Source organism: Megalops cyprinoides, chromosome 22, assembly GCF_013368585.1.
Source record: "Megalops cyprinoides isolate fMegCyp1 chromosome 22, fMegCyp1.pri, whole genome shotgun sequence".
Classification (NCBI taxonomy): Eukaryota; Metazoa; Chordata; class Actinopteri; order Elopiformes; family Megalopidae; genus Megalops; species Megalops cyprinoides.
Window position 1 is genome coordinate 17,996,861 of NC_050604.1, and position 27,741 is coordinate 18,024,601.

The 27,741-nt window shown below is 43.1% G+C and overlaps 1 protein-coding gene across 1 annotated transcript in view; it reads right to left on the reverse strand.

Annotated features, from left to right (window-relative positions):
• slit2 (slit homolog 2 (Drosophila)) overlaps positions 1-27,741 on the reverse strand; it is a 130,389-nt gene that overhangs the window by 27,334 nt on the left and 75,314 nt on the right. Inside the window, exons 5-16 of the mRNA XM_036516585.1 lie at positions 25,275-25,346; positions 20,060-20,131; positions 18,247-18,318; positions 16,511-16,674; positions 15,220-15,355; positions 10,091-10,162; positions 9,330-9,401; positions 8,075-8,146; positions 5,837-5,980; positions 5,186-5,349; positions 2,063-2,213; positions 445-519 (exon numbers count right to left, since the gene is read on the reverse strand). Of these exons, the coding sequence (XP_036372478.1) occupies positions 445-519; positions 2,063-2,213; positions 5,186-5,349; positions 5,837-5,980; positions 8,075-8,146; positions 9,330-9,401; positions 10,091-10,162; positions 15,220-15,355; positions 16,511-16,674; positions 18,247-18,318; positions 20,060-20,131; positions 25,275-25,346 (1,266 nt within the window). The remainder of the gene's footprint in view (positions 1-444; positions 520-2,062; positions 2,214-5,185; positions 5,350-5,836; positions 5,981-8,074; positions 8,147-9,329; positions 9,402-10,090; positions 10,163-15,219; positions 15,356-16,510; positions 16,675-18,246; positions 18,319-20,059; positions 20,132-25,274; positions 25,347-27,741) is intronic.

Sequence of the window (27,741 nt, forward strand, 5' to 3'; positions counted from 1 at the left end):
CAGCGGAGCCGTGCTGCGCCAGCACAATGGAGCAGCTGTCTCCACGCCGCGGCACCGGGATGCCAGCGCTACGGCGGCGCGAGGAGCCGCTAGCGGCGCGGCAGAGCGAGCCGCCACTTCTGCTCTGCGTTACCGCCGGGGCCAAACACTTGTCACAGCACTACGAATTGATTACACGCTACACTAAATAATGGCTTTCACATTTTTTTGTGACTAATAAAGTTGCAAAAACAAAAAAAAAAAATTACACCAAGGGTTCAAAAAAGAAGCACTGTGTGTTTTTGTGTATGTGCGTGTGTGTGTCTCTCTCTCTGTTTGGGCTTTTGTGTGTGTGTGTCAGTGTGTGTGTGTGTCAGTCTCTTTCTGTCTGTGTGTATGTGTGCATGTCAGAGGCTACGTAACACGGGGGGGAACTTCAAGGGACTGTTTTGGGACTAGACTTACATTTTCCGTAGCTGGGGGAGTTTCTTGAAGATCCCAGTTGCTTCCAAAACTGTGAACTCATTGTTGTTGAGACGACTAGATGAAAGGAAATGAAAGACACGATTCAAAGACTCACTACTGAGGCCTTTCAGAGCGAATCTATTTGTTTGAAATTGAACTTGACACATTGGAAAGGTCAAATACTCGCTCTAAAACAATAAAAAATGAATAATGCAAATTAGAATATAATATTGGTTGGGAACACTATTGCTGATTCTACATTCCTGTCTAAATGATCAAGGGCAACATTATGCAATCCACTCATCTTTTCATTACAATTACTGTTTATTACAAATGTGATACAAAGCAGAAAATAACAAAGAAAAAAATGTATCCATGTAAATGTGTCTGTTTTATTGGCCCATACAAGAAAATGTTGCAAATTTCATCCACACGCACCAGTTTCATAATGAGGCAATTCATACTGTTCTTGGCTACCCATTACCAAATAGAACAGTGTAAGTCTTTTTCTATGTTTTGTATTAGCTTGTGTGATATCATATTTATGGAACTGGGAAGTAACTGCTGAATGCTAAGCTGAGTGGCTCTTGCAAGCAGTCAGTGAACGCAAATACAACTACATTAATGCAAATGGAAGTACATTAATAGCAAATCAGACCAAAGGGCTTTCAGTTACATATATATTACATGTGTGTCACAATGATCTAGGTTATGGCAACCTGTATGACCGATGTTTGTAGAGAAGCCATTTTAACTGTTTAGTAACGTAAAACAAGAGAGGGAGGCTGGGGAGTGAGAATGACAGGAGGAACAAGAAAAAAGGAATGGCGGTGTAGTAAAAAAAAAAAAAAAAGCATTTCTGTTTGTTTTGTTGTTTCTTGTTTTAGTTTGTTGTTTTGATCAATCTGTGAGGAACAGCTGAAGAAGATTTATTTTATCTTTTCAGTGTGTGTACCATCTCACTTGTCCTTTAGCTAAAAAAAAAAAAACACCTGTTGAAAGACTGATCTCTATTTGGCTTTACCATGTCCTGTCATTCCAAAATTGGGTGTCACATTACTGAATATTTATACTGCGATTCAAGTGCAAGTGTATTTCAATGTATCCATTTTTATAAAGCATTAATATGTTATAAACATTTTCCTAAATCCCATAATTATCTTTTTATCACTAAAAACACTGTGCTGATAAGATTCTATTCCACATGATCCGGTTTAAGAGGGATTTACTGTGTGCTAAACCAGGGTTAACAAGCGGAGAATCCGGCATGTTATTATTATTATCATTATTACTATTACTATGTAGAGCAAAGTCTTTTGATTGGTTCACACATGTTTGAAAGCTCCACTCTTTATGGGGTTCATGAATCCCACCAGTAGTGATCACCCCTTAATTAATTTTTGTGAAATTGGCGATATTTTTATGACAGTTTCATCCAGAAGTAGATCATGAGAGCTACTGCATATCACTAGCCAGGCTCTCCATTCAACCCAACATGTCAACACTGGTGTTGGGACTGTACCCTTCTACACAACAGCCTCATGTGATCGTCCCAATATGAGCCATGTGCACCCCCAAATGCCTTCCCCAACCCCAGCTGCCCCCCGAGAACACTCACAGCTCAGCCGTGTACTGCGGAATGTGGTCCGGGATTCGTGTCAGCTTCTGATTGGAGCAGTCCACCGTGGTCCCCTCGCACCGGCACTTCTCCGGACAGGCGAGGTCCGCGAAGCAGTCGCCCCCCAGCTTGGACCTGTAATCCTCCGTGCCTGCAGAAGATCGATTTACCGATGTTACTCACGGAAACCGGGAGTGCGACTTAGAGATAAGCCTGTCAGTAAACAGGCTGTGGGTGGGGGTGGGGGGTGGGAGGGATGACATAGCGGCATATACGTGAGGTACAACAGGGAACAATAGGTAAGTGGACAGGTCATTCAGGGCCCAGGAAGTCAAACCATTCTAGAACAGAGGAAACTCAGTTGTCACCGTAACAACAGAAAGAATTTTGGGTTGAAAGCCAACAAAAATAAAAATAACTAAAAATAGTCTATAGGAATTGTCGGACAAAAAAAAAAGTTGATGAGAAGGTGCCCTTCTTTCCTCATCTGAGGGAATTAAACACAGACGTACTCTGAGTTTATCCGAAAGGGCATCCAGGTCTTTAAAAGACCCTGATTTCCAACCCGCAAACATTCACGCACTTGTCAAAAAATGAAATCTGTCCCCTCTATTACTGAACCATAGAAATAAAGAGCTGTCTCTTGTGGCTTTCCCGGTCTTGAAGAACGCTGCAAGACGTTCCATGGTGCTTGACGGAACCATGTTTTACTCATACCTTGCAACCACATGGTTAGATCAAGCACAAAGGAAAGACCTGCTGAATTTCCTCCACTAGGCGAGAGGGAGGGAGAGAGAGAGAGTGGGAGGGGAGGGGGGGGGGGGGGGGGGGGGCTGGAAGGGAGGGGGGGAGGGGAAAGGACAGGGGAAGGCAGTGGCAGGAAAATTGCAGCAGCACTGAAGTCAAGAGAAGCGAGGTTTGCAGTAATCTGGAAACAAACATTACATACACAGTTTTTCCCTCTCTTATGGAACCTGTTGTTTATAGAACCTGTTGTTTTATACTTTATCCGATACCTTGTGGAACTCATAAATGCACCTATGTAACCACAGTATATGTGGCAGTAAATATATATATATATTATCAAAATGCATGTTGGGAGGACCGGGGTAAAGGTGGTGGGGGGGGGACAACACACGTGGAGAAGAACAGCTAGGTAAAGTGACCCACACAATAGAGGAGGTGCTTTAGTTCACAGGCAGGACGTTACTTACAGCCGAAATGATGAACTCCTGAAATAAAGTAGGAGTAGCAAGGGAAGAGAAAACAGAGCGTTTCATCCTTTTTAAAAAATGTTCTCTCACCACCACAGCCCAACCCCTCAACAAGTTACACAGCAAAACCATAACAAACGATCACGGTGTCTGTACATATCCCATATGTTTGCAGTACGTGTCCTACAGGAAACAAAACCAAATTAAAAAAAAGATCAGAAAACGGTGTTGTTGTGGTGCATGCATTGGTGGTGCATGTTGTGGCATCCAGCCTTTAGCTACTTGATCTCTACCTCTGAACAAAGCTGACATAAGGAAGGCAGACCACCTGTACGCTACCGTGGTAACAACTGCCTTTTGCCTTCTCTAAAAAAAAAAAAAAAAAAAAAAAGGCCTCATATTTCACAGCTCACATTTTGTTTCACCTTTGCCTCATTATACAGTGCCCTCAATTTGCGCTCCCATCTGAGGCCTTTGGTTATCAACAAATTAAACACTTGCTTAAGACATGCAAATGTGTTAGTGCACTCTCTGCAAAGCACCCAGGAGCACCGCAAGCTCACACCGAAAAACGCTCACGAGGGGGGAAGAGAGGAAAAAAATGTTAATTTGGCTAATTAAGGGGTTGAACGAACACCATTTTCCTTGCATTAACAGAATATCAACTGAGGATAATTGCTCGCTGTTGGATCTGATAATTAAGAGATGAGATTAAACTGAACCTAGTTGATTGATCAGCTGTGTGAACAACATGGCATAATATGACTTGAATGTTAAGAAAGATTTCTTTTTTTTTTCAGGCAGGCATGCTTCAGCATGAATAAAACTCCTCCTGAACTTCCTCATTCGATGGGAAAGGAACAGAATATGCTGATCAGGTGTGAATCCCACTTTTGTGTGAGGGCATTGGCGAAGTAAACATTAATTAAAGGAATCGGTGAAACGGCTACTGACAGACAACTTGCATCAAGTGTGTCTTAAATAACCATTACATTCACAGCATGATCAAGCGGGCAGAATTTTAATCAGTGCTTGCATCTGTGTGCCTGTGAGAGGAACTTTATCTGTAATGACATTACGTACAGTGCATCACATTATATGAGAGCACTGTAGAACACTGTGTACAGCATATCATGGAACGCAGTATACAGTATCACAGACGACAGCACCGGCTGTCTGTACTGTCCTTTACCTCCTACAGAGGTACAGAGAGCTTGACTGTGAGTGCACACCAAGGCAAGAGAGGGCCAGGGCTACATGCAAACTCATCGTTCAGCGGTTAAATATATCCATCTGCGCTACTAAAGCGACTAAACTTAGCCTTTATCTAGAGGGGTGCTGTCAGCCAACCCCTTGCCCCTCCTCTGAAAGAGACATGCACAGAATTCCTGTAACCTAAAATCAGGCTGGGGGGGGTGCTGGGGGGTGAGGGGGGCAATCTGTGCATGAGAAGCCATAACACCACAACTGAACCTACCTGGAATGAAATATTGTTCTTTTGCTAAACGAAGGAGGAGATACAGAGAAAGAGAGAGATGGAGCTGAATTTTGACTAGCAAAGTATAGAAGCGTGTGTGTGTGTGTGCATGTGTGTGTCATCAAATTAAAGTGACAGCATGTTATGTTTTCAGACTTATATGCAAAACTGGATGTATATGTATCTTAAAATGAAAACTTGAAAATATTTAACTTTTTGAGCATTTTTTATTACACATGCTATTTGCATTCTGACTGCTTTTATGGAGAAACTAGAGCAAGCTGAAGAAAGCAGAGCAAAAACACATTGTGACATCATCACCTCAATGCAAATTAGAAGGAAGAAAAGGGAGGGAGGGTGAACAGGGCAAGGAAAAGTCAGGGCGTGTTCGAATAAGGGGCGGGGGTGGGGTGTTGGGGCAGGGCCTGTTACCTGAGCAACGGAATTTCTTGCTCTTGATTTGCCCGATCCTCTTGTTGGCCAGCCGGCGGGGGCTGGTGCAGCGGGCGCCGCTCGTCTCGATTGGGTTGTCCTGGAGGTAGTCGGCCAGCCACTTCAGATGACAGTCGCAGATAAACGGGTTCTGGGCCAAGTGCCTTCAAGGAGTCAAGCGATTTTAAAAACTTTCAGATGACAGAAACACGCGTGAAGCATTTCGGCGAGAGGTCAGGGGAGCGAGCGGTTGGCCCCTCAGAACCTTTTACGGGTCCTCATTTTCATCTTTAAGAGATACCACATTGAGACATCTCCAGCACGAATTGCACATTCCTATGGGAGATACTACTACAGAGTACATGAACAGAAATGCTGACATCTTGAGTGCAAATGTCTGAGTGAATCATTTTTACCTTCTTACTCATAATACTGGTTAAGCTTGAGCCTGACTGTTAACACTATATCCAAAAACCTGAAACAAGGGTTAAAGATTTTTGACAGCCAACGTTGTGACAACGTCTGTGACAATGCAGATAGCGCAGTTTCCTTTCTGCGGCAATCAACACAGATAATCTGAAACAGGAGTTTGCGTGAACTAGCCTTTCAGTGGATGACCACAGGGATAAGCTTAAAGTGATTATAACGTACAGTGTTTGGATTGCTCGGAGTGATGCGAAGGTTCCTTTGGCAATGGTCTGGAGTTTGTTGTCATACAGAGAGAGCAGGTTCAGGTTGTGAAGATCTTGAAACGCGTCCACACGCAGGCAATTAATCTTGTTGGCATTGAGAAGCCTGAACGGAAAAGAAAAAGAACAGAATACATAGGTTGTTATGGTTTGTGTGAGTAAAAAAGTAAACACTAAAGCTTGCTGTTGGTCTGTCAGCCCTTTCCTCTGACCTAATGGATGAGTTATCTGCTGGACATTTAGGGAAATATGCTGAGCAAATAATTCATGATTTTGTTCCAGAGAGAAACAGACTTAGAATGTGTTTCGCATTTACTTGGGTTTCAGGCGATTGTTTTAGAAAAAAAAGTACATTTTTGGAAATATTAGCAGCAGATTTAATGTTTTTGGAAAAACAAGAAAAAAAATCCTCATGGAACCTGAAGCACAAACAGTATCAATAATGCATAACTTTCAAGCATGTCTGTGTTGTTGTGAATGCACCCCACCAAAACGAACATGTTTATTTCATTGCTTTCGTGTTCCTCTGCATAAACGTTCCCTCTGTTGATACGCGGTGGAAAAACCACAGCTTGCACGGTGCTGCTGACGCTATGAAGGGCCCTGTAAGAGAGCGGACCCGGTTCCATCAGGATTTGGCTCGGGCCCGCGCTCCGCAGAAACACGTCACGTCATCGACACTTCCCCAGGAATGCGGGATTAGCGTAAGTGGCTCACAGTTGTGGTTGCAGTAATGCCCTCCTCATTCCCCGAAGGCCACATGCGCCTCTCTCCAAACAGGCTGCTGCACTGGCACACATGTTCCGCCCCTGACCTCAACACGAAGCCAAAAAAAAAAATAAAAAACCCATCCAAAAAAAAAAAAAAAAACTGAACTCAAAAAGCTGGCGATCTCTCTCTGAGGTAATCATCTGAGAATTTCTGATGCTTTCATGGCTTTCGGAGCTACTTTTTCCCCGTTCTTAAAAACCCTCGCGATCCCCTACGGATGCCAAGCACTCTTGCTTGAAACAGTTTGAGGCTGTTTCCACAGGCGCATTGAGATATTAACCAGCGCGTTGAGCGCCGCACCTGTGCAAATTTGTGAGCGGTTTGTCAGCACATGGGGATTAAACTCCGGTTGCCTTCCTGTCATCAGTCACATTTGCAACACGGGCTCTTCCTGCTCTGAAAGATTTAAAACCCTGCAGAGGCGTCATACAAAGATCTCATTAATATCTTAATAAACACCACGCTGCTCTCGCTCGGGTCAGAGCTCAAAGACTGGAAAAAGCAGGCCTGAAGGGGGCGCTACAGCCCGTCCCTCCAGCCCTGGAGCTCTCCGGCCATTGGATACACCACTCAAAAAAAAATCTGCGGTTAAATGTCCATAATCGGCCAGATAACTCCCCTGCCCTCCTTCACCCCCCAGCTCTCCTCCTTTAATTATTTTTCCAGAACTGGCTGGCCTGAGAAACGGTAAGCCAGCTATTCGGAGATAATCCCTCATAAAATGACAGCGCTGTTTTGTAGGGAGCCCGCCAGCCGCCGTTTATATTTTAGTCGTGTGTGGCACTGCGGCTTGATAAACACGTTATGCGGCGTCTGTCCCGGGCGATGGCCCGTTTGGCCGCTTCACACAGAGGCCTCCGGTTATGACAGCTTCATCTGCCCCCCAAGGACAGTTGGCCGGCCAGCATTCCCCCGTCTCCCAACTGCAGGGGCCTCCCAAACAACCTCACACCAATGCACTTCATTGATACCCTCCCAATATCAGCATAGTTTGCAATGAGAGACACAGTGACACAGTGGGGGGGGGAGAGAGAGAGAGAGAGAAAAAGGGAGAGAGAAACAGAGAGGGAGAGAGAGTGAGGGAGAGAGAGAGAGAGAGAGAGAGACAGAGAATATGATGATATTGAAATCTAATTAAAACATATTGCTGCCTTTGTTGTTTTCCAGGTGGCATTATACAAGGTAGGCCTTATTGTAGAAAGGAAGCTGAATGCATATTGAAGTATATTTAAGTAAAATGCAGCTCTCTCAAAGCATCTGTGTGAAAAACTATGTGATGCAAATAGTGATTCCTTATGCAATTATAATTTTATGTCCACTATACATACTTAAACACAACACAGTAATTGTCTTAAGCTGTATCTGACAACATGGAATATATGCAGACTCTTTTTCAGGAACGTGAAAGCAAATTTGATGGTTTACTCACAGTAATTGCAAAGCGAACAGTCCCTCGAACAGCCCTTTTGGGAGTTCCGTAATTTTGTTTCCATACAGCACTCTGAAATTAAAGATGAAAACAATAGCATGTTAATTGTTCCATAGATATGAGCAAGATAAACAAAGGTGGCTGGACTCCAGGCAAATACAAAGTGCAACTGCATTCTCTCAGTCACATCACACCCACCCACACAAAATGATAAATCCTGCATAGACATTTTACCCAAAGCGATGGCAATTAATAACAATACCATGCTTTCTCTTTATTTTTGGGGGGGTTTATGGAACAGGCCTATCATCTTTCTGCTGGTTAGACGTTTGAATGTGCTTTTGGAAGGGGTCTGCATGAATATGCTGTTTGAGGTGATGCCTCCACACGCAGGGTGGCTTTTGAACCGCCTCCCTGGGAGACTGGAGGGGAGGAAACGCCAGCGGGGCGACCGCTTCCCCCCCTGCAAACCCCGCTTCATTACGGCCCGCTCACCGCGAGGTCCGCGAGAAAACAACGGCTAAGTGATCGCACTTAGAAAACACGCTGGATAAACACCACCAGACCTGATATGAAAACCATATGTCTGAGCCCCCCACCCCGCCTGAACACCCCCCGCCTCCCCGGCCTCCGGGCTGGTGTGGCCACTAGGAGGCCGATTGCCGCGGTGACGGCGGGGCACACACGCAGGGTGGGAACGTGTGCATGTTGTGATAACCCCTCGCCGCGCCATTGAAGAGGTCTGGGATGCTGGCGCTATGCGAGTCAGAGGGGGACGTGTGGTCTCATCTGACTGGTGTCCTGGGTTACCACGCCCTGGGGAGCCCTCCAGCTAGCTCTGTCTGCTATCCCAGCAGGCCCTGCCAGGGCTCGGTTTGGGGCAACAGAGGGGCTTATTCAGCTTAGCTCTGCAGGTAGGAGCACTGAATGTCTGAACCTCTGCGTTTCAATGGGTCTGAGGCAATGAATTATTTACACTGAGAAGTGGCCTTAATATAAACCTCACATCTTTCAATCTGGTACAGAGGGGAGTGGACCTGACAACCAGATGTTTAGGCGTGAGTCAAGGGCGGAGATATTTGTGGTCTAAACTTCACATTGATGCAGTTACTGTGATCGCTTGACACTGAACAGCGCTAATACAAAACAAGCATTTGGAATAATCACAGGATCACTTCACATTTGCTAAACAAATGGAAGAAAGAAGCCTCTCCCTCGAAGACGTTGAAACAGGGTTTCTCTACTGAATACTCACAGAGAGTTGAGGGACCGCAGGCCTTGGAAGGCATCCGGGGCGAGTTCCGAAATCTGGTTGTTACTCAGGTCTCTGCGATGAAAAACATAGCAGTTTTACCAAGAAGTCAGCCAAACAGCTCCGTTTAAAACACTGTGGGCAACGCAACCCTCAAAACAACACAGGGGGAGGGGGGGGGGGGGCGACACACACCAACAGCTGAAGGAGCAAATGGAGAGGCACAGACTTTATCTCTCGCGCCATTCTCTCCCGGAGCCTTTCTAGGACATTAAACACTGCGTGTTGTCAACATCACTTTGCACCATATACCATTAGTGACTGTTATGGCTGCGCTGTGGAGGACAGATAGAAGGCAAAGGCAAGGTTTCATATTGCAGCTGTATCTGTGAGGGCCTGAAAGTAAAAAACACATCCTAGGACTTTCACTTCAAACAAGTGATATTCCCGGTCGACCATAACCTCAGACGACCGTATCTGGGATTCTATTTTGTCATGAGAGTGCTTCAGAGCCCGATATGAAATATTTTCAAGCTCGGGGAATGCAAATAGGAACTTGGAACTTGTCAGATTTCATTTATAAAAGAGTTTCACACGGGCCGGTCGATTTCCCTGGCCTAGCCTCACAGGAATGTTGAGCTTCTACAGTGCATGCGTGTTGTGAATTTCGTGCATGTGCTTAGAAGTACACCCTGTTGCTGAGGACAATGCTGCTACAGTATCACGCCATGGAGCATACAGTCTGTGTACCGCTCTTTACTTACATTCTTCTCAGCTTTTTGTACGGAGAGAACGCTCCTGGAGGAATGACCTTGATTGCATTCTGTTCCAGGCGGCTGCAAAAACACAATGCGAGATTTTTAGGCAACGTGTTCGGGAGTGATTCAAGTAACACAATATCCAAGTTTCTGGCAGAGGGGAGGCACAGAGGGTTTGAACACTGGGCATTGAGGGTTTTAGGTAAACCGATCATGTGTAAATCCAGCTGAGTAAATGGCAGAGAGAATATGTCAAATTATAAGCACTGTGAATAACCTCACAGATGGCACAACATATCAACGTATGGTAATACATTAGTTACTCAAACTTTCAAGGTTAATCAATACTGAATCATAAAAATAGGCACACTTCTGATCAAGGTGTCAAGTATTAAGACTGGTGTTAAATCTGTTAAATGAAAATGCAAAAGCTAAACCAGCTGCATATCACAAAGTATAATATGTACTTTGTCAATAATTTTGGGTAGTAAGTACGTAAGTAAGTAAGTATTCACAACACTGATTGAACTTAAATCAAAAGGACAAGAGATGGACAGTAGATATACGTTAAACTAGAACCGAGAGGGAGCCATTTTGTAAGTGTGTCTACACAGTCAGAATACTTCTCCCTTCATGAATAATTCACGAGGCTAAGCTAACCACTAAGATCTAAAATTATTGCAAAAAGGCTACAAATCTGTACATTTGATATTCTCATCAAACATATTCATTAAGGTTTTAACAAGCTCGGCAAAAAGGGAAAGTTATATGTGCCAATTAGGAATGTTCTTAACAGCGATAAAACGAGAATCAATAAAATAATGATGTGGACCATTAAATATGTAGGCCAGAACTGTTTTTTTAAAGGAATGTGTTCAAATGTTACTTGTTGGAAGAACATCTCTACTACCCCACTTCACGGCGGTATAGCCATTCATGCAAACCTGTGTGCCTTCTTTGGTTTCAGAGATGCAACTGCCTCATGTGACAGGTTTTCAATGCAGCATGTACAGACCTGAGCCAGGGACACCGATGGAGACAAGGGCAAAATTCACATACCATCTAAGATAAATTACTCAGGACGTCTACCCAGAATGAGTTCCATTAACAAAGGCCATTAGTTAAACATCCACTGAATAGAGAACTATCATTTCAAAGTATCAGCTACGCGACTGGAGGCCAGCGTGGCCTTTTCTGTCCCATCTCATAAGGCTTAGCCGTGTCATTTGGTTCTCAGACCACTTTCATGTGAAAATTAATCACGAGAGGGGGAAAAAAAAGCACTTCAGTGGGTATTGGCAACATCAGCCCGGCTGTTTGTTTTCGAAGGCGGACGCGGGATGCTCGGTCGCCATGTTTCCCGCTGTCTGCCACTGCGGTTTATCTGCCACAGATCAGGCCGAGTCTTTCACCGCGAGTCCGAGTCCGCTGTTCCGTGAAGAATCTAATTAGACACATTCTGGCATTGCAACACAGGAATAAACAAACATCTTTAATTAAATCTCCACGACCTCCAACAAGTCACGGTGCCTTTCAAGTTCTGTAACAGACGGCGGCTTGGTGTATTTTCATTGGCAGAGAGGTACACAATGATATACAGTACGCTGAAAACACGGATGTAGAAATCCTTGATAATGGACTAAAACATAACTCATTACCCTGGTCCCCATTTACTTTGGCAATCTCAAGCATTCCTTGCACCACTGTGCTGTTAAATGTGCAGGTGTGCAAATTTACTGTACTAACAATACAAATTGAAGGCTTTTTAAACCAAGGATGGAGCAGTGAAAGTAAGTTCACAAATGAAAGGACAGGGCAGTTGAAGCACTTAACTTCAACTTTAACTTAAAACTTAAGCCTATTTGGAATTATATCTTTTATAATGACATGAAACCAGAATTTGAAATATGTAACTGCATGTAACTAAGAATGTATGAATAAAATAAATGAAAATTCCGTGACCATTAACCACAAGACTTAAATTACAATGCCCACATTTTACTCTTTGTAGAGGTCAGCATATCCAAAGATGAAAACAGATCACATTCTTGATAAAGGTTACCTAAAAAAAAATTAAAAACTAGGTGAAACAGGAAACCAGTTTGTGAACTGTGATCCTGGGGTGAGGCTGAGTGGGGAGATAAAAATTAATTCGTCTTTCAGCGCAGCGATTTTTCTGGCTATGCGTCAGGACGCGGATTCCCTTACACGCATTTTATCACGAAGGCGAAGGATGTGACCGTTTTAATTTCTAGCTAACATGTCCATCTGGGGCGTGCGCTGGCAGCGGGGCGAGGCCGGTTGCTGTGCACGCGGACGACTCCGAGTGAATATGCGTGGCGTTGTGTCCGTGGCCAGTCTCGGGTTTCGGGCTGTGATCGTGGAACAGCACGGCTGGGAGTAACTGAGACACAGAGTGACTGAATACTCTCATGAATAGGAGAGGACAGCCACAGCCCCCCCCCCCCCCCCCCATCCCCCAGCGCTGCTTGGAGGCAGTTTAGTGCCTTGGCGCGCTCCATCAGTAGAGCTGGAGGGGGGCCAGCGACAGTTTCACACTTAGGACCACGCCGTGTGCAGCGTATTGACGCTGTTTCCTCCAGAGGCCTGACGGGAGTGACAGTACGCGAGGCATATTCACGTCCGTTCCGCAGACCCCCGCACCCAGATCCCCATCTATGAATAAAGACATTCTCTCTGCAAAGCTGCTTTCCCTCATCAGCAAAGGGGAGTGCCACCTAATCTCTCCTACAACGCACTGGCCCTGCCGTACAAAGTGCTGTATTGCGTGGTCATCACCTTTCACTGCATAAGCCTGGCACAGATGGCCCCAGATTGGATGGACCGACCGCAGGCCTCTCTGATGGCTACTGTTCCCGATCGGCCGCACACATTCCCTCTTCACAATATGTCCCATAAATCCAAAGCCTCTCCTGAATGAGCCATTTCAGGATTAAGGAGCATGTAAATCTTACAAATGATGAATTGCGGGAAGAAAAAAAATATTCACCCATTGCCAAATTAGATTTTTTTTTTTTACCCCATCTGCAGAAGACAATATACAAGAAAGCAACATGCTTGGTGAAAAGCCAGGAGTATGAGTTGCAAGCTTTGGCATCTAGCTTCTCCTATTTCATCCTCTGGAGTCACAGACATCATACCATTTGACAGCTTCCTCCTCATGATAGTGTATCATAGCACGAATCCAAGTTTTTTTTTGTTTTTTTTTTTAATCAACTGGCTATTTCAGGATGATTCAATTTAACAGGGTGTCTGCTCAGGATAGTGGGGGGTGCCTCCATGTTCGACCGCTCACGTCTTGGCTATGATCACACAGTTATTGGGAAAGGTGAACCCCTGCAGCACGCAATGAATACAGCAGCAGTGCAGTGGAATTAAAACTTCCACTCTTGCGCTCGGCTCATTTTGACAACAGGATCGATATGATGATAAGAGGCAGATTGACTGGCTTTACTCATCCATCCCCTTACAAAGCTTCCCTGATCACTGGATGTGCATCATCAACAAGCCATAGGCCCACGTTGAGCAAAATCTCTGTACTACCTTCAGGAGTCATTCCTTCAAGAAAGTCAAGGTGCATTATGAAATTTATATCTTTAGCTTATCACACCTTCACTAGAGGGAAAAAAATGGTCTCCTCTTTGAATTCTCGTAACCGCCTTATCTGAATCAAAAAGCCATTGCACATTACCTGCATCACTAGGCATTTTCATTTCACACTGAACAAGTTTTACAACTGTCACGAAAGCAATATCTTTAAATAATAAGATCTCTGAAATGACGCAATTTAGAAAGCTCTGTAAAATTACTTTATTAGGTGCACGCTGGCAACCCAAACCGCGCCGTATGATATTTTGATGAATATTTCAAGGAAAAAAAAAATCAAGTAAACAATTGTGCATAATTTATGCTGCTCTTAGAGATTTGTTTTTTTCATTATTAGACTGAAATGGCACTGGAATCTCATGATAAAGACATATGTGCCATGTGTTAGCCATTCATCAGACCAACAAATGAAATGCATTGTGCAATGCATTTCATTTGATGTATTGTGAATAACAACAATCTGTTTAAACAAAGAGAGTCAAATCCCATTTGTCAGGAAACCTAATAAGGATTACACGGGAGCCATGTTATTCATTTCTGCACATAATTGTCAACACAATCAATCAATACCGCCACACAGAAAAGTTAAATATTTGCAGCAAAACACTGAGTTCTGGTGTCTTCATTTTTATTTGACGCTGGGCATTTATCTGAAAAGAAGCTTGCAGGCTTTTTTGTGCAAGCCACATCAGAAAATCCAATAGTTCTCTGTGTCCTTGTTCAGTTGACACCATCATAAATTGCAAAACAGCAGAGATGCCCAGCAAACAAAATGAGAAAGGCAGCATCTCTCTTAAATTGACCATGGAGAGACCATGGAAAGGAACCCCTAAAGGGTGTCACAACCTTGAAGGAATCGACTAATTTAAGTTCATTCAACAGCAGGCCCACATAAGTAAGTTAAAAAATCAGCTATACAACACATATATATTGAATTAAAATATACTATGAGAGATTTGCCAGCCTTAACCTTTAAAAGAGACTGGTTATGTTTGTCTGCCAATGGCGTGGAGAAAGCATCTAATGATATTTGACTAAACGGACATGAGAGCCAGAGAAGGTCATTCAGCTAATCAGTGATAAGAAGAAAACATATATGACTCAATACTAAATATAACACCGAAACATGCGGTGCAGTTGTTAACAAAATGAAACCGAAGGTCACAGGTTAGAATCCCACGTGCCTGGCCTCAGTAAAAAAAAACCCCATTAATGTAAATGGAGAACATGTACGCCATACATGGAACAATGGACACTGCTTTCTATTACGCAAAATTATACTGCTATTAGGACAGGATTTAGTAATGCGAGCAACAATCCTGCCAATTGCTCAGAATCATCTGACTGTTCTGTTCTCTTCTACAGTGACAAAACACAAGGCCAGGTTTGACAGGACATTGGATGGAGTTCCTCTCCTATGGGGAGCCGTGGGTGAGGCAGACCATTCCACCCTGCTGAAAGGGACACAGCCAGTCGCTGACAGAGAGGGCGGCGCCTGCGAGACTCACATCTCCGTGATGGTCTCCGGGAGGTTGGTGGGGATCTCGGTCAGGCCCTTGCCTCTGCAGTCCACGATGTTGTTGCTGCAGGTGCAGGAGTCCGGGCACTGCAGGACGCTGCAGGAGGAGGACGAGTGGTGACCTGCTGAGGAGCGACAGCAGGTTAAAACCCTCACCAACATCCACCCTGTACCAACATTACCCACAGGCAATCTAAACTCAAAAAAAAGTCCCTGTGCCTGATGAATGAGACTTGACTTTAATACTTTAATATAGCATAGTGATCTGTATCACATGCACCAATCCAAACAGCTTATAAGGCATCCCATATTCTTCCAACACACACTACACAAAACTGGTACGAAATTAAACGGAAAGAAGTGAACCCAGCTACATGTGGAGGATTTAAATGTGCGCTTTCCTTGGACTTACTAATGGGAGCACAGTAGTTATTACATGTTGAGCAGTGTGCTATGAATAAAACAGCTGATGGATAAACACAGTGATAAATAAATAATGATCTGGGTGAAATCTGCTGCTATGCAGTTTAACTTACACAGCCCCAGGACACATCCCAGATACCCCTAGGGGTCTGAGCACTCCAGTATGAAAACCAATGGCATTGATGTATTAGGCCTACTGACACAAGCCCAATAAAAGCATGTCATCAACTCCAAACAGAATATGTGATAGCCGAAAATAGGAAACAGGATAAGCCATTGACCCTACAGCTAAAATGTCAGAGTGAATTTTGCCCTCCCTGCAGGGGACAGGCAGCTGAGACTTGTTGCTATGGTAACACCCAGCCTGCTACCAGTCAGTGGTGTATACGTATGAGCCAGTAGACATTCTGTGAGATGTCAATCTATCAAGACAGGCAGCAGCATCAATGTAGAAGGCATCTTTAGCTTCTGTGCATTTATAATAATGAATCGCTGGTCTTAGATATTGCTTGGTTTAAATGCGAGCGATTGTGCGTAAATACAATCATGCATTTGCACTGGAAGTTTAACCTTTGAAAACATCAAAAAGTAATGGCACATGCGTAGGAAAATATATAGATAGAAGAAAATTTTCATAGGTAGACATTGCAGAAATCTTCACGCCGTTTTTTAATATCAAATAAAAGGTAACCGTGAGTGAGAATGAGAAGCAACTTGCCTTCATCATCATCTTGAAAGCATGAATAGAGAAAAGACAAAAAAACAATGAATAATTACGACAAATTTTTTTTTTCATTTCGCGCAAACGAGTCTTTGGTCTTAAGAAGCGAAGAGCCAGAGAGGCATCGGCATCTTACCCGTGCACACAAACTCCTTCTTCTGCACCTCGGCCACATTGTGGCCGCGCATGTGGGGGGGTGCCATGCACTGGGTGTAGAGCCCGAGGCGTGGTCTCTGCCGCAGCCAATCAGAGAGCCAGGCCACGTTACAGTCACAGTAGAGGTTGTTGGAGTGCAAGCGGCTAAATGGGAGCAGGGGAGGGCAACAGAGAGAGAGAGACACACGTCGATACATGCAGATGAGGACGGGCGCCCTGACCGGCTGCCGCCCGCCTCCCGACCCGCAGGGCGCGGGGAGCGAGGGGGCCCCTAATGATGAATCAATGCTATTAGATCTTTTCTATAAATTTCACCAGGCCTGTCACGGCCGTGTACACTTTAGTTAACAGCGCTGCGACAGCAGGCTTTTAGCCGGAGATTAATTAATAAACGTTGAGCTGGGTGTCACAAAATCAATACCGCCCGGCTCTACGTCGGCGATATTGCTAATTCAGACACCAAAAAATTAGGGGCTCTTTTTTTAGTCATAAATATGGTTTAGGATCTGGTTGGGGGGAAAAAGGAGTCATCTGAGGTTTGGGTGTCTTCATGGGGGCAACAGTGTGAATAGATGACTTTAATTAAACGCCCCCCCGAGATGATTCTGTCAGACAATAAAACTGAAGAAAAGTGTTTGGTTGGATGTGCTAAGCAATTACAGATTACCCCTGCAAGCGTCACTGACACGGTGTGCAGACATGAACACTGACTGATCACTAATGATAGCAAACTGCTGATCTGTTGTTTTTTTTTTTTTTATTATTTTTTTCTTTAAAGAAGGTGCCCTTTCAAAGAAGGTACCCTTAGAATTCAAAATTTACCAGGGAGTATTTTGTGGCTATACAAACGACATTCTAAATCCTTCCTAATGGGTCACTTTTGTTTTCTTTTAAACAATACAGGCAAGAGATGTAAAGGGAAGGAAAATCTTTTCATGATCTTTTGAATGATTTCCCGTGGCTTTCCTTTCAAAGACAGGAAATGGATTTGCCTTTTTTGGCCTCTCAGACCTATAACCACTGCAATCCCCCAAATTAAAATAGGAACTGCACTTTGGTGAGGGTGTCTTTGTGCTCCCAGGAGACTTCAGGGGACCGTGGCCCTCTTCCAAGCAGTAAAAAGCTTTTTTTTCCTCTATTAATAAAATGCAGAAGAAATGTCTTCACTAAATTAAGTATATTACTTTGGACGAGCTTTCAGTTTTTTTTTTTTGTTCCCTTAAAAGTAAAAGAGGGGAAAACGCATTGGTATAAATCAAGCTGGTTCACCCTGTCCTCTCTGTGACAGGGTAATGTCATTTAAGAGCCTTTCAGCTGATGCACTCAATCCTAACCCGATCGCCATAATGGTCATTAAATCACAGACTCCGGTCTAGAATGCTAATTTTACATTAGGGTGGCTGTTTGAGACTGAGAAGGTAATCTCTAATTACACAAATCCATGATTACACATAAATATACATTTATGCTTCATGTACCCCTCCCCCCCAAAAAAGTATTCTACATGAGGAATGAATATTCATGCAGGTGCTTTATTAAGTCCTATTCCTCAGATTTGCATGTTGTGTTTTTTTTTTTTCTGAAGTCAATGGCTTGAGAATCCAAAAAACAGCTCCCTGTGGAGCAGTGCTGTGCTGGTAGCGTGCGGTGGTCGCCCACATCAGCAGGTCCGCATGCAGTTAACAGTGAGGGGAAGAAAACCACAGCGGTACTTACAAAGTCCTGAGCTTGGGCATATGGTTGAAGCTGGCCACCGACAGACGGGTGATGTTGTTGTTGTTAAGTGTGCTGTGAAATGAGGAGAGAGCGAGTAAACGTTATTGCACGCCTTGATCACGCCTGGGCTCTGTTCTACAAATGTCTTTTCGAAATGAAATTCTTACTGAATGCACACACAGCGTGCTGAGATCATATAATACACAGGGGGGTGCATCTGTTCCCCCCCCCCCCCCCCCCCGTTTAAAAAAAAAAAAAAACGGTCCTCCTCCAGAGTGATATTATGTGACACAGTGCCTTTGATATCCGCAGAACTGTACACTGTATCAAAGTTCTCTCCATCGTGCCACACTGTGAAATTCGATGCAGAAAACAGTCAACATATTTCAGAGTCACAACAATAAGGCCCTGCCTAAAAGCGCCGTTGCACATGTTGCGTTTGGTAAAAATGAAGGCATCATCAGATATGAATGTGTTGTATTTCCATGATTTAAAAGGTACGCCAGGGGTCTGCATTCCTGCTACATCTATTCTATTTTGGATGCTCTGAATCGGCCGGTCTGCTTTGGAATGGGAACATAAGTACGTCCGTTGTTTCATTAAGTGCTGCAGTGCTGCAGAGAGAGACTTTATGTTCTGAGGGGAAAAAAAAAGCTCAAATGGGTAATTAGCTCTTTGTTATAAATCAGCCTGTTACAGTCTTTTGGTAGAAAAAGAGTCATTATGATATGCGGGCTAAGTTTATTGACTTCCTCCTTTTATTTCTTTATACAAAAATCCTGTCTCATAAATGGATTTACTGCAAGTGCAATATTCTCAGAAAAGAAGGACCCCATCCAAAACGCCAGCCTTCAAGAAATTACCTCTTAATCTCTATGCACAGCCTGTGAACCAGGGCACAATTGTGTCTGGCATGTAAATATCCAGGCTAGCAAGGATACAGAGAAATATAATCCACTTACAGAAACAAAGCATTCATTTCCATTCTGCATTTAGTAATAATCCCATTATACCTTGCAACTTGCAACTGTCTCTCCCGCACATTGGCGGTTTCGTGTCACATTAAAAAGTCGATTGCATGTGACAAGATGTCACGAAGAAGACATTAAACATGACATTATTGAAATGTTTGGAATCTGTGGAGCTGGATTGCAGGTGATGTCCTGACATCCTGACTTGTGCTTTCACAGTGCTTTCAAAAAGCAACGGACAGCAAGGCCAGACTACAGATATAATTGTACTTTTTCTTCTCAATTTAATGTATATTCATAAACCTATAAACGACATATTTCAGTAGTTTCCCTCAGTATCACTGAAAAATTACCTAATTTTCTGCATTCAAGCATTTCACAGAAAAAAGACTGCTACCCTTGTAAATAAACCACTTTGTTGGGCTAATGTGGTAATCAATCTCTTAAATAAAATTTTAATTGGATGCAGCACACGAAGGGGGAAAAAAAGACTCCTATCAGACTTGCTGGACAAGTGGATTGCATTTCCCTCTAGCACACATGCAATCTTCACAAAACCTAATTTAAAAACATAATAAATAAGCGCACATAAACACGGACACACACGCATGCATGTACGCGCGCGCACACACACACACACACACACATACACACACACACACACACAAACAAAGCGCATATAACAGATTCTCGGAAGCGCTGATCCTCTCACGCAGCGTGACCACGGCAGTTCCACAGTTTCCAGAGAGAACATGGTGAGCATCTGTATCTCTGCAGAGAGGGACAGAGGGGAGAGAGGGGGAGAGAGAGACGGAGAGGAGAGAGAGGCGAGCGATACTCACAGCACTTCCAGGTCACGGAGAGCCCTGAAAGCTCCATCCTCGATGCAGCTGATCTGGTTGTAATCCAGCTGCCTGTTTAACAAGAGCAGCGGGCAGGGAGGGAGGGAGGGAGGGAGGGAAGGAGGGGGACAGAGGAGAGGAGATGAAGGTGAGACGGACGGCGATGTGCGTCTCGGTGGACCGCGGTGCACAGCTCTCCCGGACGCCTGCCCACCGCTGGGGCCACTCCGGCTGATTCCTGCTCACAGATGACGCCCCCCTCCTGATGTCGCTCACTGCCGCACGCCGTCCGGGGGCCTTTAATGCCTCCAATGAGATCTCTGTTTCTGCCCGTCTCTGTCTGTGTGCGCGGCGGCGGCGGCTGGCCGCCAGCCACTGCCTTTCCAGAGAAAGAGCTCCAGTAAATAATAACTGCACCTTATATTAAATGCCAGAGGAGCGCAATTTCATTACATCAAGGAAAGCTATCCATTAAAAGCTCTCAGCGTCATCTCGCTGAAACAATTTCATTAAGGTAAAGGGCTGTAAATCACGTAATGTCACACGCATCCCCTTGGTGACCCAGCGGAATCCATTTATCACGGCCCGCCCAGCTGCATGTTAATTCTGCTATCCTCGGCAAGACCAAAGCAGCCCCTCTGATTCCCCTTTAAATATTTAAGTCTTTACAGCCTTTTATAGTAATTATACCTCAGCTTTGCTGAAAAAAAAAAACAGGACAGTGACAGCCACGGACAATATGCTTTGCTTTTTGCTGGAACTGGATAGTACACCAGGACCCATATGCTAATTAATTTTGCAGAGGATATTTATTTTAATTGGATATTTAAATTGGTGAACTGTGGCACTTATGTCCTTTTTCAAGACAGTATCAGGCACATGGCTTTCCTTTTAATATTTCTTTGAAATTCGTATTTTCTTAATTACAGCAAACGTAACTACAGTAAACTCTCACTGTATATATACTATTTCTTATATATTCAAGAACTATTTTAACATACCAATAAAACAGATAAAACACACAGGGTATTCCTCGTGACAACAATTCTTCTCAACAATGTTATTACACTACCAGTGTGACTCTTTCACTGGTGTTTATGAAAGCCTAGAATATATCAGAGTGAATCCAGAACAACTACAGTAAAAAGAGTCACATTTTCTTGAAATAATGTTTAATACTTTTTTAGATTCTAAAATCATGTTTTTGTTTCTCAAAAGCAGACACAGCAGTAAAGGTGGATTTTTAAACATATGTTCACAATAATTTAAAGAGTATACGAATACATTGCTTTTTTATAGAGCACTATGGGATTTTTAGCCTTGATGTACACATTGACATCATGTTTTGACAATTTGACTACTGCAACAATTCACATGTATTCTGTATTGTCAGTATGACACTGGTTATAGTGTGATGCATTGAAACTTCAGTTCAAATACGGAGTGACGTTGTCTGTATGTTTAGCTAAGTTAACTACTGTTATATGTACTTATGTATCCTGCCTTGCACAAGTAAGCACCTGACAAATGAATAAACGTAAATGAACACATCACCCAATAGTATTCACTTTAAAATAATGCTCTAAGAGTATTCCTTTTCACAACCAGAGTATTCATTTTAACATGATACAACTGGAATATTAATTTTAACATAACACACCCAGAGTATTCATTTTAACATTATGAACTGGAGTATGCATGTAAACACAACACACCTGGAGTATTCTTTTTAACAACACACCCAGACTGTTCTTTAAGTTAACTGATATCCCCAATGTATGTAGTACATATGTGTCTCAAGCATGTTTCTTGACGACAGGTTAATTCTAATGCTTTCACACAACACACAGTAAGGCGTATAGTGGAACTGTCAACAGGCAGTGTATGTACTAATACACATTTAAAAATAAGTTGCTGAAGACAGCATAGATATAATGGATTTTAAAATGTTGCTGTCACAAAACGAATAATCCGCCAATGTGTTTTATAACATATGTAATTGAACCTAATTTAAAGCAGCTCTAGGTGTTTAACTTACAGTGCCTGATCATCTGCCAGTGGGTGAACTATGGTGATGACATCATTCATTGGAATAGCACCATTGAACTGGATGGACATTAGGTGCCAACCCAAATGAAAGGGGTGTTTTAGATAAGATACTTTTTGTAATGATTTTTCATAGGCATGAAATAGGTACATTGTTTTCTAATACTGCTGTGTTCAAAGAATTTTACAACCCAATCAAAACATTAATTGAAATGTACACATTATTAAGGTGAACAGAAAATGACTACATAAATACTTTTCTGGATAAAAATCAGCCCCTTTTTTACTTGGAAGGCAAACATAAATTTCCTCCTGCAGTGCATCTCAGCAAAAATCAGACCTGCTCTTGGCACTTAAAAGCGCTATTCAAAAGATTAAGTTCTCAAATAATTTAGCTAATTGCCGCTATATTTTTCTGTCATAAAATATATCCACCCTGATTTCAGTTAACCATCCAATCAATTTATCACAGGCCTTAAAAGTACAATAGCGAGAGCCGTTCCCCCCGACGCGGCCCAAAAGAGAAATTGTTTCGTGACAAATTGAAAAAAAAAATCTTTTAATATCACCTAATTTGCCTAATGCAGTCTGTGGCTTAATTTGGAGGAGCACTAATATACGTTTTTGTCCATATCTCATTACCCTTTGCTGTCAATGGATAAATCACTGCCCCCGCCAATCTCTTAAATCACAACCTCCCCCGCCAAACACCTCCCACTTAAGGGAGCAGTGTCTTGGGGGCGTTCAGCTCTGCTGTTGAAGATTAAATACGGGGCCCCTCTGTCTCCCACTCTCATGGAGTAAGGCGCATCTGCTCGTTTTTTTTTTTTTTTTGGAGATGTCTCCTCTCACAGAGAGAACTCAAGCCCCCCTGTAATCTCAGGTGTCTTGTAAGCTGCGAGCGCTGGAGGGGATTACAAGGTGCGGGGTCTTCCCTATTCACGTCCGTCATTCTTTTCTCCAGAAGATATGCTTCCCGCAGCTCCGCTAAAGCCGCGTGGATATGCCGATTGAGACGTACTGTAGAGGCGCGTTCACAGCGCAGCCTGGGGTACATCTCTCCCCCTCTCGCAAAATTGGCTGAGCTAAACTGACACAAATCACAGCGCCAGGCTTTGCTTAGAAAGAGGATCAGAATAACATTGATTACACAGTGGCACTACTGTACGTTATAATAAGGATGTGGCAGCCTGACAAAGCCTTCTACAGCAGTTAGTGAGAACTTTAGGCAGCGGGTGTTTTATCAAATTAGGCAAATGAATCATTTGGTTTGCGCTAAGCGCAGGGTTTCAGTAGCATCGGAAGCTCCAAAGCTGGGAGACAAAAGATCTCAGGCAACTGATAAGAGCACACCCAAGGAAATGCCAGAGAAGAGGGGAGACACATGCCACAAAAACGGCATAAATCATAAAACACAGACATTCAGTACTTTCAAGCACAATACACTGGAACGTCTTCAACAGATTGGGCGCTTGATATGCACTACAACCAATGATTACTCTGAAACAGAAAACAGGATACTGATCTGTACAGAACTGATGGTCTTCAGATCAGTTACCAGGGTGACAGGTTTGAAATCCTCTCTTCTAGCACATCTTACACCCTGTCTACCTCAGACTGGTAGTCAGCATATATTTCCATGATGCCCCTGTATATCATGGCACAAAGAGATGGCAGAACTCACTGAGAGTGGGACTTATCCGGCATTTTGTTTCACATCTTTGAAGACACACCAGCCTAAGCATGAACATGCATGAAGGCAAAGTGAGCAAAATGAAATGAAAAGGAACAGATTGCATGGCTGCATGCATACATTTGACTGTCTCTAATGATTGCATAATATAGCTGTTATACAACTGGAATCACAGTTTAAATATTTCCCAAATGATAACATCAAAAATTCCTGTACCTGATATGTGCCACCCCCCTACAGGTCTGCTTTTAATCACTATTTTGTGTCTGATGATATGATACATCTTGCCATAAACTTCTCTGCAACACCTCTTTATAATGAAGCACGGGATTATATCAAAGCTATGCTGCTGGTGGTTTTCAGATTCAAGTCTTAATTTGTAAAATTACTTTCATGATTCTTCCCAATTGTATGCACTTTTGCACTGAATTGATATATACAGACATTCCAGATGATCCCTGATACCATGAATGCATGAATTCTGAAATCCCTTTTTCTACATAAACCACAAACCAAATAGGACCGAATACAAACATATGACCAAAATTCAAACCTAGCACATAAAGCCAGCATAACCTCAAAACCCAAAGTGCAAGAAAGAAGCCGATTCTGGGCAAGGTGAGGGAGCTGTCAATAGCCCGAGCCTCCTGAACCCAAAGGAGATGACTTTTCAGCTGATCGTGACAGACGTGGTGTGCATTCTGGTAAGCAAATGCTCCTTCCTTTTTTCCTGTCTAATCCCTTTTCCAATCTCGGCAACACACTGGGATGCAGCTCAAACCCGAGGCCCAGCGCTTCATGTGTTCGGGGCAGGAAATTGGTTGTCTCCTGAACTCAGCAACAGCACGCCGCAGCACACAGTTCTAATATACCACCCCCCCCCCCCCCCCCCGCTGGCTCTGGCTCCTACAACGGAGCCTCTGTGCCTGCTTGACAGCTTTCGACACACAACCCGATCCCACGCACATAGATCCAAAGGACCCAAAGTAAGATCCTATCAGATTTGATCAGGGTTGGATACCAACTTTTACCATCTTAGTTTGGAGCAAATTCATTTTTTTCCCTTCATAGTAGTCTGTTCTACCATTCCAGATTAAATTTCCGTCTGATTGAATGGTTAGCACTCCCAATTTCTGCATTAGAGACGAATAACTATTGATCTTGTTCAATCATTAAGAATGTCAAGATAAAAAAGCCTGAATGAGGTAAAAAATTCAAAAAAATATCCAATGTGACCTCTCTCATCATTACCACAACCAATGTTGTTCAGAGGCTATATGGTTCTATGTTAGTTACCACATTTTTTGAAAGGTGGGCACCACTGAGAGCCTTTTCAAATCAGTCTACTGCTTGATCATCTTCTGGTTTAATTTTCTATCTGGAAAACTGTAGCTTCACATAATATTGATAACAAACCAAATCCACCTGCCAAACTAATTAAAATGTCAAAATGATGATAAATTCATATCCACTTACAGGTTTTTGATGTCTACTGCTCCTCTGAAGGCCTTCCGAGGAATACCTTGAATCTGGTTCTCACTCAGGTCTCTGAAATGAAGGAAAATTTTAATTAGCATGACAGCGTCTTTCCTCATAAAGAAAGGGCACCAATAATTAAGTCGAAACTACACACCACATGAAAATAAGTCCGCTCACACTATGTATCCTACACATGTACCAGATCTATGTTTTTGTAACTTGTCTCGATGGGGTTGTATTCCCTCAAGCGTGACTCGAAGCCAGGGGAAAACCACCCCTACTGTATGTCCCGATCCAGCAACAGCCTGCGAGTGCTGTAGTCGTGCCTCCGCCACTTCGAGGGCCTGATGATAAATGTGCATGGGGAAAGAGGACCTGTTTGCCATGATTTAATTTTCCAGGCACTTTAAGTAATCTGGAAAATAGAATATGACTGCTTTGGCCCTGACGATAAATCTTACACACCTCCGGAATGAAATACGAGCCATCACTTGTTGTGGCAACCTGATTTAAAGCGAGAGCCGATGCTCGACGCTCCTTCTCTGGAGGGGTTTGGAACCAGCCAAATTGAAAATAATGCAAATTTCGGTAGCTGATCCACTTGTAGTGTGTTTTTGTATTTTTTTTATTTCTTTATTAAGCACAACAACACAAAACACAACTCTGGCATCTTTATATGTGAAAAACATAATATACAAGTACACTTCAGTGAAATGACATTTTCCATAAATAATATGCTCACTCAACTTGGAAATGTGATACCTGAATGTAATCTTTCATACGTTTTTGAAAATGACCATTTTGAAACTTAGTTCAAATTAGTTATGTTTAGGTGTCCTGCAATGTAAATTCAGACTGTTTTATTTCTAGGTAAACTGCAAGTGGTTTTACAACACCTGCATATTTCTCACTGTGTAGTTGACTTATTGAAGGCTTTTCACAAAAAAAAAAAAAAAAAAATTATTGCATTTTACGTGGAAACACAACAATAAAGTAGTACCGAGTATCACACAAGAAATTTGTGACTGGAATATAACATGAGTGGGACCGGAGCGAAAGGTGAAGTCACTTCATATTAATCTGATACATCTGCAGAGATGGAGCTTAACCAACAACAGGGGAAAAAAAACCAAGAAAAATACAAAAAAGAGGAAAGTATTTGAGCAGCCTGGCTTGCATGGTAGGTGATTTTCTATGCCCAGGAGTAATGTTCTGTACAAAAAAATGGCATAAAAACAGCAGGCTTGGTAACACACCGAGAAATAGTCATAGTTGTATTGTGTGGTGATATAAGTCTCCTATATCACAACTTCTGCAGTGTGTCAGCCCTAACCGATGATGCCACAGCAAGAGGCGTGCGCAGACTCACTCTTTCAATAATGAAACCGTGTGCTCTAGGCTTTGTAGGATTGATTTACATATGTACCCCCCCGCCTCCCAAACACATTTTTTGAATTTTATTTTCTTACAACACAAATCTTAGTTTCCTTTGAGGAAAGTAAGCACACCCACAAAGAGCTGATTAGACAGAGGGGTTGTCTGGGCCCAGTTCACTGACACTGATGGACACCTGCTGCCTCGTCTCCCTGACGGACAGACCTGCTGCAGTGGCGACAGACTGATCTCATCTGCAGATGTGGGACTCCCTCAGCCTCTATCGGTCTAGTCTCCACTCGGGCATTTCGATTAGCCAATCAATCAAGACTCTTTCGTCCAGCAAATGGTAATCAGCTAATTCCTGGTGCTCGGCCTAGGTTCCTGGAATTCCAAGACAAATGGGCCTCTAGTATTAACTACCCAACTGTGTGGTATATTATCCATGATTTAAAAAAAAAAAAAGAGGTAAAATCTATGAACAAAAGGAGGATGATGAAAAATGTAAAAATAAATCAGCTGGGGAAAAAATCGGGACTGGAGCTATCATGCGTCAACATCAACTATAATACTGACTTTAGCATGACTGGAACGTCAACAAATCTCATAAGAATGCACAAGGCCAGGCCATGAAGTAAGGTCTAGGAGTTACATAGCTGGCAATTTTGTGTCAATAAGCTGTAATGAGCATAACTGATTAAGAAGAACTTTATAAGAGAGCTGAGAGCGTGGCCAAAGTGAACAATTAAATCAACAGGGAAGTTAATCCGAAACCATGGCGTCTGCCAATACATACAACAGAGCCCAAAGTATTCAATTCAAACGTCCTTCTGTTTTTCCTCTACCGGAGGAGACGCTGAACAGATTTTGTATTTGCTCTGCTGTTTATTTATGCCGTCTCTAAGGAGCTGTGTCAATGTCAGGTAATAACAGCCGCCCAAGTGTTTTTTTTCTTCATTATTTTATCTCAAAAGATGTAATTTAACCATGATGCAACGGGCCTCTTCTGTGAGGTGCCCCCACACTGCTCAGTGTGAAAGCTGAGTGGTGGCTTTTGCTGCTTTTTTTTTTTTTAACCAGCTGGCCTAAG